This window comes from Dipteris shenzhenensis, chromosome 10 (assembly GCF_047967505.1).
Source record: "Dipteris shenzhenensis isolate YYH24624 ecotype China chromosome 10, Dip_SZ_1.0, whole genome shotgun sequence".
NCBI lineage: Eukaryota > Viridiplantae > Streptophyta > Polypodiopsida > Gleicheniales > Dipteridaceae > Dipteris > Dipteris shenzhenensis.
The window spans coordinates 1,085,001-1,096,079 of NC_141605.1; the positions used below are offsets into that span (position 1 = coordinate 1,085,001).

Genomic DNA, 11,079 nt, shown 5'->3' on the forward strand with positions numbered 1-11,079 from the left:
CCTCACATGACATTAAAATATTTGAGCAATGCAATGCAACCACCTTGAAGCAAGAAGAATCTAGAATAGGGATGATGTTGGCTTAAGGAATATTGGTAATGGTGGCAACAGGTGTCAACGCAAGAGCAGGCAAATAGGAGAGTAGTGGAGAAATGGCCGATGAATAATGAGAAATAGAATTCTGTATGCTGACTAGGGGAGGCAATGAGAAGTGGTGAATAGCCAATGGAGAAATAGCATTAGTGAAGAAATAGAGTTCTGGATGGCAAAGAGGGGAGTGAATAGGAGAAACGATGAGTAGTTGGAAGTAATAGTGTCAAATGCATGAAGATGCCAGGGGGGATTTGAATGCTGAAAATCAATCAAGGGATGCTTGCCTTGTTACAAGTGATACATGGTATATCGACAATGGTGCTACTAAGCACATGACTCCTCGCTAGGAGTGGTTTGAGAGCATCACACATGTTCATGGCAGATAGGTTACATGTGCCAATGATGCTTCTCAAGACATCATCGGAGTTGGGCACATTCCTATTCAGCTTGATAATGGGAAAGTTAAGTATATCTGAGATGTTTGGTATATTCCAGATTTGAGGCAAAATCTGATTTCAGTTTCAAACATTGCCCATGATCAACATATGTTAGTCGAGTTTCAGGATAACCAATGCAAGGATCCAAAGAAAGGGTATGAGGTTGTAGCAACAGTTCTTTTATGCCTACGTCTAAGTATTATTATCTGATTGAACATGTGGCACTTGATCAATTGGCATGTCAAAAAAATTATCAATGTCCTTTAAACAATCAAAGTGGCTTTTAAATTAATTGCATGCCACCCCTCTGGCATGTCCAATTAATCATGAGTTGCCTTTAATCAATCAATGAATCAATCATGTGCCCAATGTATGCTTTCTAGGTGGATTCATTCACAATGCCAAATTAATTCTCAGTGATTGGTAATTAATTGCTCATGCTACTTACTCTACATGCAAGCCCAATGGTGCATGCAATCCCTGTGGTTGTCATTGTGGCTATAATTTGAATCATTGTTACATTCTTAAATTGATGCCAGCCTTGCACAACTCCATTTGAGCCTTATACTTGTGTCTAATGCATGCCAACTAAGTGGCTCCATTCCCAATGGTTGGGCCACCAAATTAAGCCTTGGTGATTGGTAACTAGTTGCTCACTCTACTTACTCTTCATGCAAGCCCGGTGGTTGGCTTGTAGCTAACTCCTCACTCTATTTACTCTGCATGCAATGGTGATGCATGCAAGCCTGGTGGTTGTCATTGTGACTAGTAAGGAGCTGCTCACTATACTTACTCTGCATGTGCCCGTCGGTGGTGCATGCAAGCCCAATGGTTGTCATCGCGACTTCAATTGAAATCACCATTGTATTCTTAAATTGTGATTTGTTACATTCTTAAATTGATGCCGCCCTTGCATACTCCCTCTTACATCCAATGCATGCCAACTACTTACTCTGTGAGCTTAGCAATTTTCTTGGTAGTTGTCATCATGGTTGTAGTTTGTTTGATACCCTCCTTATCCAATTAGCCAAAGTTTGAGCCATATACTTGCATCTAATGTATGCAAGCGTGGTGGTACATTGTACTTAAATTGTTGCCGCCCTTGCATAATACCTTGCACTCAACCATCCTACTCCCTAGCACACTGCCTTGCAGTTATACTCCCTTGCACTCAACCATCTTGCAACTTCCATCCCCTCTTGCAACTTCTATCCCCTCTCACAATGGTTCCCTCTAAAACTCGCCTCTAGCCACTGCTCCACAATGGATTCCTCTGGCTTGCCAGCCCCTCCTCCCTAATGGATCCCTCTAGCTTACCATCCAACCCCTCCCATTTTGAAATCATGAGACAGTTCCATCCAGCATTCCTCCAATCTTGAAATCATAAGACTAGCTTTAGATGCCCCCAATCTAGGTTCTCTTATCAACTTCACCAAGATGATGAAAGAATTAAACATGAAGGAGGGATATAACGTCTATCATAATTTTAAAAAAACTATTGATGCAAGCCTAATTAAAAGGTACTCAGTATCCCTAGAGGCAGTTTGCAAGCTTGGTACTTGGAGAAGGCATAGAAGGCACAGAAGAAAAAGGACCTTTTAGATTTATTCCTTGAAGCTCACATTTTGTAGAGATGGTGGAGTCAAGGCTTTGAGCTTACTAGTAAATATTCAAGATATTTTGGAGTAGACAAGGCATTTCATTCCTAACACGAGAGGAAACGTGAAGTTCTGGCAGGTTCAAGCAACAATAGAGCAACTGAATGGACGTCCGATCTCTTTCTCATCAAGGTCGATGTCCAAGAGCATGCTAAACAACTTGAAGAATGTAAAGGATGGCAAATACTTGAAATTGACATCTGAGATTGCAGTGCATCTGATGGGCATTTGCCTCAAAATAGTATTTTACCAATACAAGAAGGAGATGAGGAAGCTAGAGATAGAAGCCACCCATGCAACATTGAAGCGCAACATACTATCAAGCTAAGGCTATTAAGGACCAAGCAATAGAAGCTTAAATAATGGAAAGGGAAAGAAGAGAATTTGGAGAGGCAGATAAAGCACCTACATCAGCAACTTGAAGATACTAGAGCGGATGCAAACCAAGCATAGGCCAATCTAGCGAAAATGAAAGAACAACTTGAAGCTCAGAAAGTAGAAAAGGAAGTTCTCTACCAACGGCTATGCAACATGTAGAACATATTAAACATTGAGAAAGACAATCTTATAGTGCAGCTAAGAAGGAACAATGCACACACTGTGGAAATGATGTAGAGCTTTAAAGCTTGGAAGGATGTAGCTTGGGAAGAGAGTAGGAAGGATGCAGATCGACCAGAAAGCAGCCAAGTTGGAGCTCATAGTAAGAATAATGATGTGCAATATTAGAAAGAGAAGGCACAATATTGGAAAAAATAAGCACAATGCCCTGTAGCTAAATTACAATACCACTCTAAAGGAGCATGCCATGGCTCTTGAAAAGTTTAAGAGGCAGTCCTCCATCCTTTCTGATACCCAAATTTAAGAGGTAGTCCTCCATCCTTTTTGATACCCAAAGTACTCTGGTAATTTTTAGAGAGGCCTACGCTGAAGCTACTAAAGAATTTCGAGAGGTTTGACTACAACTGCTGGTAGAATCAAATAGAGCTATTGCCACTAGTGAGAACCAAGTGGGGGAGTTGAAGGAGAACGTCCACAATCTCAGGATAGGGTAGAAACAAATTGTTCATGTACAAGGTGAGACTATGATATTGACAACCGCAATAGTTAAATTAGAGGAACATCCTCTTATGATGTAGCAAGGTCGTACATGCACAATTTGCCATGGGCACATTATATAGATGAGTGCTAGATCTAATGGACCCAGTGTGGCCATTCAATGCATGTGTTTTGCTTTGGAGTGTTTGAGCATGCGAACTTATATGCAGAGATTATCATATACCAATGCTAGACATGGAGAGACTAGCTACGCCTACCTGTTACAAATATCTATCCAGAGAAAGCACAAGCGGCACGCGCATTGGCCACAAAAAGAAAGGCTCCTTTGATAAAGGAAAGATACAACCCCTTGATAAAAATCACCCTCAACCATAGCAAAGATTCTCAAGTAGTGCACTTTCAAATAAAAAAATTGCTTTCATATATGTGTAGAACAATCATTTGATGTTTTAAAATTTTTTTGGATATCCTATACAGCCCAAGATGCATGCTTCATAGGCATTATAGCATTTGTAATAGTTAATGATCCCATTCAAGATGCCAATTGTGTGATTTTTTAATCTCAATTTCAAGTTGAGAGTGTGTCAATACCAAGTTTGTCAAATTTCATTCAGAAATTCATAAGTTACTAATTGAGCAAGTTAGCCATATGCAATATATTCGGTGAACTTCACAAAAAATGCCTACACCTAAGCATGCATTGGCCCTCCTAGAGTACAAGAAGAGTGCAAGAAGTATTGGAAACAATATAAGCACAAGAAAGCATAAAAAAACAGGATGAACTTAGTACCTAGCGATCTTCATGTATCATTGTTCACAGTCCCAGCTCATAACTCCCCTCCTTTTTCAATTCAAAATTGCATATGCTCCCCTGCATTCCCTCTTTTGTGGCTTCTCTTGTGTTCCCCCCTCTTTTCAGTTCAACTCCACTCTCCGGCTCCCCTGTGTTCCCTTGCCTTCCACTCTCTTGCTTCCCTGTGTTCCTCACTTTTTTCAATTCAAGTCCACTCTCCTGTGCACTTCTTTCTTCTCAGCTCGACAACACAGTCTAGAGAATCTTATGGAAAGGAGCCACTCACAAGCCTCTCGGACGAAGAAAATGTGGGTGGAGCCTCCCTTTTAATTATAAGCTTCGATACCATGTTGAGAAAGTAGGGGAGAGAGGAGTGCATATGACAGATAATCGTACACTACTTGTATTATGAGCATATATACTTCTTTCCGCTTAGGGTTAGGGATAAAGATTGTCCCTATTCCTTTGTTGTCCTCTCTAGGATAGTGCAATTTACATTACAAATGCAACCATAGGTTTTTATTAAGGTTAAGGTTAAGGGGTAACTTGTTGCCTATCTTTCATATTAACATGACCCTCTAAAACTTTGAGTTCTTAGTACACTATAAGTACATGCATGTGGGATAGGAGAGGGAGAGAGAGAGAGAGAGGTCTATATGCATGTATGTATAAACAAAGGCATTTGTACGAATCTATGTAAATGGGAGAGAGTGCTTTATGTTACTTTAGGAATGCAATAAGAGCTAAGATTATAGAGAGGAGTGTGGTATTTTGTAATGTTTTTAAGGTCCCCCATGTGAGAAGAATTCAATCAAATTTGTATTAATTAGTGAGGGGAGGGGTACGTGGAGCCTGAAATTTAGAAGCTATGAGTTTGATCTAATCTTAGCTTAATTACTACTCCACCGTTTGAATTGTTAGATCTAAGAGCCGTGCTATGCGAAAAAGAGTGAGTGCGTGCATGCACGGAAGGAATTGCCACATGGTGCGCTTCATTTTAATGCATATAATAATAATAGTAATAGCAATAATAATAATAATGTTAGAAAATGTTGTGGTTGATATAATTTGGCTCACTACTTGTTCTTGTGAGAAGAGCAGAGAGCAGAGAGCAGAGCAGAGCAGAGCAACGGCATGTTGTCGTGGTGTTGCTGCTCCTCTCCTGCTGCTGCTGCTGCTGCTTCTTCACCCGTTTGCGTTTGGCGTGAGCTTCTCACATGGACTCCGTCTCCTCTCCACCTCCGCGTCAGCTCGCGCTCTTTTGCTTGCTGCCGCAAATCTCGCCTCACGTCTTTCACTCGCATGCAAGCAGCACGGCTCGACCCACTCGCTCCTCCCTCCTCCCCACTCCCCGTTCCTCCAGCGCACCGCGTCGCTATTGTATGGTTCAAGAAAGATTTGCGCGTCGATGATCACCCGGGCCTAATTGCTGCCACTGCCTACGATGTCGTGGTACCGGTTTATATTTTCGATGCACATTTGCTGCGTGGTGCGTTTCAATCTTCCTTCTAACCACGACCCATCATAGATTCAGCTTTACCGCTCGAGACTGTTTAACGAACGTTGCAGCTTGCTGATTTAACTTTTTATTGTTCCGACCGAGCACATTATAATGCTGAGTCCGCACTGCATTGACGCAAATGTTTGAATTTTCATTTTTCCACGTCCCTCCCTTTCGGGGAGATGTTATCTCATTCACCAAAAAGTAATCTGGGTGATGGATCACGATCTAATCCGTGGTCGTTTGGCGCATTTCAGGCTGGTCGGACAAACTTTTGAAAGCGCTCGTGGAAGCTGTGGCAGATTTGAAACGTGCACTCAATAGTATGGGCTCAGACCTGATCATAAGAAGTGGGAACATCAAGCATGTACTGCCCACGTTGGCACAAGAGGTAGCAGTCATGGCCGCAGAGACTAGATTGTTTTGGCAATCCTTTGATAAGTTTTGGAACGCACGTAATCGCTGCCGCGACTTATCACAAGCAAAGAGTTCATCTAGTCTTTTGTGTCTCTCTGGAGTGCTGGCAACCAGGTACAGGCTAGCGATATCCTAACGGAAGAGGAAATTGATGATGAATCATGCGAGCTAGTCTCCTCTCTCTTCGATCTCCTGCGAACGGGTGACCCACTCCAGAATCTTAAATGTTGGAAAACACCACTCTACGGAGAAGAGGTAATTGTTAATATTTATTCCGGCCTCATATATATTTCCCCCGCATATCTATAGATACTTTCTGACTTTCTCCGCCTTGCACTTTATCTAGTGCGAGCAACTTCCATCTTCGTACAGAGAGTTTCAGCAAATACGGTGCCCTTTAAATTCTCCTTTGCAGGCTCCTACGTCTTTACCTGCGTTGCCCAAAAAGCTTGATAAAGGTTTGCAGCAGATTCGAGACCCCCAAAAGTACCATGAGAATTTGCCCTCGGTAAAAGATGTCTAAAGTTCTTTGTCTCTCGTACAAGAAATCCTACCCTTACTACTTGACTCACCTGTCTCTCAGGCTTTGTGCCATCATTGACAGCAATCAAAGAAGGTGCCAAGCAAGCACTCCAAAACACTATTTGGTATAAAAGCTCCATAAATGTTCAGATTGATGATACTGAGGCTCTCTTAGCATCTCCGGAAAGAAGAGACACCAGAGGTGTGATTGAAGGATTTTTTGCTTGGAGGAGGAAACACTCTTTAACCAGCCCTTATGAAGCTTTTGAAAGAAGGAAGAAGGAAGTGGTTTTGCATGCAAATGGGGTAGAGACGATAGACACTCACAAGGCTGGAACGTCTGTTGCCTTGATTGCTCTGGAAAGGTATTTGAAGTTCCGAGAGCCAACCTTGACAGACTACTGGAAAAAGTGAGTCCTATCACAGTAATACTCATCTCTCTTTTACCAAGCCTGGACCGGCTCATGGGTGGTGAAAAATATAGCCTGATGAACATCTTGAAGTTGAGATAGCACAAATTGTGTTGAAGTTTGTGATGACGTTTTGGGAAGTTTGCTCTTAGTGGGGGAAAGTTACAACCTTACTTCCAAGCGTGTTAGACATAACAACTTTTCTGGTTTATTGGGTTGAGCAGGATATATAAAGACGTTGTGGATGGAGGGAGTAGAGACGCCAGAGGAGGAGCATCCTTTAGGACTTCATTTGGCAGTGCCCTTAATCTAGGCACAATCTCTCGTCGTCAGGTGTATCAGAAAGCTCGGGAGTATGAGAAGGCTCACGATGGGGGATGGTCTTCCTCTTTTGTCTTTTCATCTTCCACTGCTGCGGCTGCTAGTCAAGAAATTAAGTCTATTGAAGTACGTATCTTAGGACGGGCAACCTTAATTGTACAACTGTTGTGGTTACAAAGTCTTGTGTGTAAGAGTGGAAGTTTCAATGCAAATCCTTCATTCCTTGCATGTCAGAAATGTTTATCCAAACCAGCCTGCTAATGCAAACAACCATTGCTACTGAAACAGTGGTATCGGATCCTGGCAGCAGCTAGCCACAACTGTGGGAAAAAGGGCTGGCATGTTCGGACTTGGTGTTGGCGAGGTTTTGTTATCCAGGTCTTCACTATGCCCAGTTGTTTATTTCCAGGAATCAACTACATTTTGGTTCATGTGTGTGCACACTTCATGCAATCTGGTCTGTTGCAGATCTAGCTTTTGTTAGGCCCCAAAAGGCTCGCCTTATGGTATATATCGTGTCTATCGATTGTTTGTCCATCCTCAGGGGCTAGGTTTTTCATCAATACTTCTTCAGGGCAGGGCAAGTGTTGAATTACGTTCTGAAAGTTTTCATGTGCTCATCAATGCTGTGATTGTTCTGCAGTATAATACAATGGGAAGTCATGGTCCGGCCATAGTTCTGGTACATGGGTTTGGGGCTTTTGGGGAGCATTACAGGGATAATATCCGAGGGCTTTCTCAAGAAGGAAATAGAGTCTGGGCCTTGACATTATTGGGTTTTGGAAGATCAGAGAAACCCAACATTGTCTATACAGAGCTCTTATGGGCTGAACTTATCAGAGACTTCATCATGGAAGTAGTTGGAGAACCAGTCATACTGGTTGGCAACTCAATTGGAGGTTTCATTTTGCTTAAAACATGCTGCTTCTTTTGCATGACGATTGCCTTTGCTATTGGGGCTGTAGTAGAGGAAACATAAAGGTTGAGAGAGACCTTTACGTGGATTCTGGAATTTTGTGCTGTTTTGATGCAGGTTACATGGTCAGCATCGTAGCAGGCCTATGGCCTCAATTTGTCAAGAGTTTGATTCTTCTGAACACAGCTGGTGCAGTTGTACCGGATTACAAAACACTCAAGTATAAGAAGGTTTTTTCGTAATCTTTCACTGACACCCTTTATAGACATGCATGCTGGGATTATGAATATCTTAGTATGAAAATTCGGATGGAAGGGGGATTGGGGGGAGCAGGCAAGTTAACCATGAAGCTTCAGTGCTACAATTGCAGCTTATGGAATTTGTACTGGCAGATGCATTTTCAGCATGAAAGACGGGTGGCTCACTGAATATTTTCGGATGAGCTGTGGGAGGAATGCAAAATTTGATAGATTTGCCACCACACTTTTGACACAGGGAGTGGAGATATGAGAAGAATGGAAACATACTTGGAAGCCAAACAATGTCCCCTGAGATGCACGGTGTTCTCTCCAAATCTTTGAGCTAAACTTATTAGTTAGGGTCTAGCAACCCACCCTGCACATGCACGCATGCATGTGCGTATTTCTGGCGTGCATGTTTATACACGCCCACACTTGCGAGTGCAGACATGCACAGGGCTCCCCTTCTCCCCAAACACATGGATGTGCACGTGCACACACATGCACATGCCTGCATGCACATGTACGCGTAGTCACTCATACACACATGTGAGCATAACGTGCATGTGTGTATTGTTAAGGGCACCCCTATGCAGGCAGTCGGTTTTTTGATTTCACCAGCAAGCCACTAACTGTTTTTGTTATTGTGCTTGGTAAGCCAAGGGAAAACTCTGGAATTACATGGGCTGGTGCTCAGCTAATACTTTTGTATCTGAGGAGAGTCAGCAATCGACTGTTGAAAAAATGCTATCCTATGGTATTTGATTTGTTCTCGATGTGAAAAGTTTGTTTTTGGGTTTTGTTAAGTCATTATAGTATACTTGCCTATATCAGAATTGACCTTTATTTTCAATATTTGACATGAGAGCGATTGCCCAGAAACCTTGGAGAGCAGATGATTGGCTTGCTGGAGAAGTCATGCGTGCTGTATCCTCCTGTCTAAGCAGAAATAGATTCCTCATATTATATATAGCAACTCCTCTTTGAGATCTTAAACTATGATAGAATGAAAGATCCGTTTATAATTGCTCATTCAAAGTCCTGACTTGCATTGATATTTCCTCAACATGCAACAGTCGCATGACCCAGGTGCTGCGCTTGTGCTAGAGAGCCTCTTTTGTTTGCGGCAGCCATTACCTTTAAACTTCTTTCTTGATCGTTACAAGAACAAAGTATATGTCATTCAAGTAAGCAAATATGGCTGTGAGTTCTGTTAGTTTTAAGTTTCTATGCTTAGGGCCTTTTGTGTATCTACGTCTTGTTCATTCACTGCGCCTGTTTATGTCATATGCAGGGGATCAAAGACCCATTGAACAGGAACTCACAAAGAGTGCAGTTGTTGAAACTTCATTGCAACAATGTAGTTGTCAAATTGTTGGATGCAGGTGCCAACCTCAAGCATACATTGGTTCTGACTTACAATGCAGTTTTCCTAATTGTCTTAGGGAAGTGGAGATGATAAATTTATTTTTCTTTTTGGGTTGACACCAGGTCATTGTCCACATGATGAAATTCCTGACAAAGTTAACCAGTTGATCATGGAGTGGATACAGGAATCCGGGTTGCGACAAGATAATGCAGCTTATCTTTTGCATGCTGAATAAGTCTTGTGATAGGTATTGGTTGACCTTTGCATTGCATAACACTTTTTTTGGTCACATAAAAGTCATGCAATAAGCAAGAAATTTGAAAGAACTCCCTTAACTTTCAACAAGAGTGCATACTAGTGTCCATAACTGCATGCACACTTCCATGTATAGAATTTTTCAATGCTCTTTGTGGCTACATTTGTTTTCCCGTATACCTAATGGTTATACAATCAACTTCTTAATTTTTATTTCTTGTTGGCTAATCTTAACTTCTAATTCTTTTCTATATACCATAAGATTTTGAACTCCAATTGTAACCGGACGTGTGATTCCAAAAGCACAAGCGGAAACAAAGTGAAGACTCGCATTACAATATTCCTTAAAGCACTACTTAGTAAAATTGAAGAGCTTGCATAAGAGCATGGAGATGGTGACTTGAGGTTAGGTACAATTGAGATCTCCCTCTAGATGGTTGGCTCGCATTTCACCATCTAGAGTATTTGTAATAGTTCATTAATCACCTTGAGCCAAATCTCTCCCACATATATCATGACAAAACGCTTCCTTGCTATACCTTACCCATGGCATAAAATAATGATGTAAATACAAAATCTAATCCATGGCCGTATAGGTCTCATGCAACATCTTCATTAGTATTGTTGCAAAATTTTACATTTTAGTATTGTTTATCTTCTAGTAATAGTTCATTGAATGAATTGTCAAATCAATCAATCTTGCATTACAAAAAATTTGTGCTAAAAAAGAGTCCATAAGGGAGTCCTTCGGCTGGTGACATGGAAGAATAAGGTGAATAAAATCCAATAGAATATTGGTTGGTGGAGGGTAATAGAATATTGGAAGTGACCTGACTTCTCTATTTCTTTATTTAATGGTCTAAACAATGAGGTGGAGCATCCACTTGCTGCTTCAACTCTCTCATCACGTTTTTTAACTATAATCAAATTGAGAGACTTAGTTTCTCAACCAAACTTGAACCATTTAGATGTGAAACCAAATCCTCTCATCTAACTAACACACTCCTTTCATTCTTTCTTACTTCTCTTGCTTTCCCCTCATTTTTTAGCACTATTTTCGAACCATTTGTGAAGATTTTAGATCCATCCAAA

At 41.4% G+C, this 11,079-nt stretch overlaps 1 protein-coding gene across 2 annotated transcripts; it reads left to right on the forward strand.

The window, feature by feature from the left end:
* The first annotated feature begins 5,119 nt into the window (after window positions 1-5,119).
* Window positions 5,120-10,198, forward strand: LOC147897239 (DNA photolyase). 2 transcript variants are annotated; one of them, XM_087380365.1, is made up of 14 exons: window positions 5,120-5,526; window positions 5,796-5,929; window positions 6,070-6,210; window positions 6,302-6,413; window positions 6,539-6,887; window positions 7,112-7,334; window positions 7,497-7,586; window positions 7,852-8,107; window positions 8,242-8,354; window positions 9,022-9,120; window positions 9,243-9,290; window positions 9,440-9,550; window positions 9,658-9,748; window positions 9,855-10,198. In XM_087380365.1, the coding sequence occupies exons 1-14, from the start codon at window positions 5,172-5,174 to the stop codon at window positions 9,965-9,967; spliced, it is 2,235 nt and encodes a 744-aa protein (XP_087236491.1). In that variant the 5' UTR covers window positions 5,120-5,171; the 3' UTR covers window positions 9,968-10,198. The 2 variants fall into 2 exon arrangements, with proteins under 2 accessions (XP_087236491.1, XP_087236493.1); XM_087380367.1 differs by having other exon boundaries at window positions 6,371-6,413.
* Window positions 10,199-11,079: the final 881 nt, after the last annotated feature.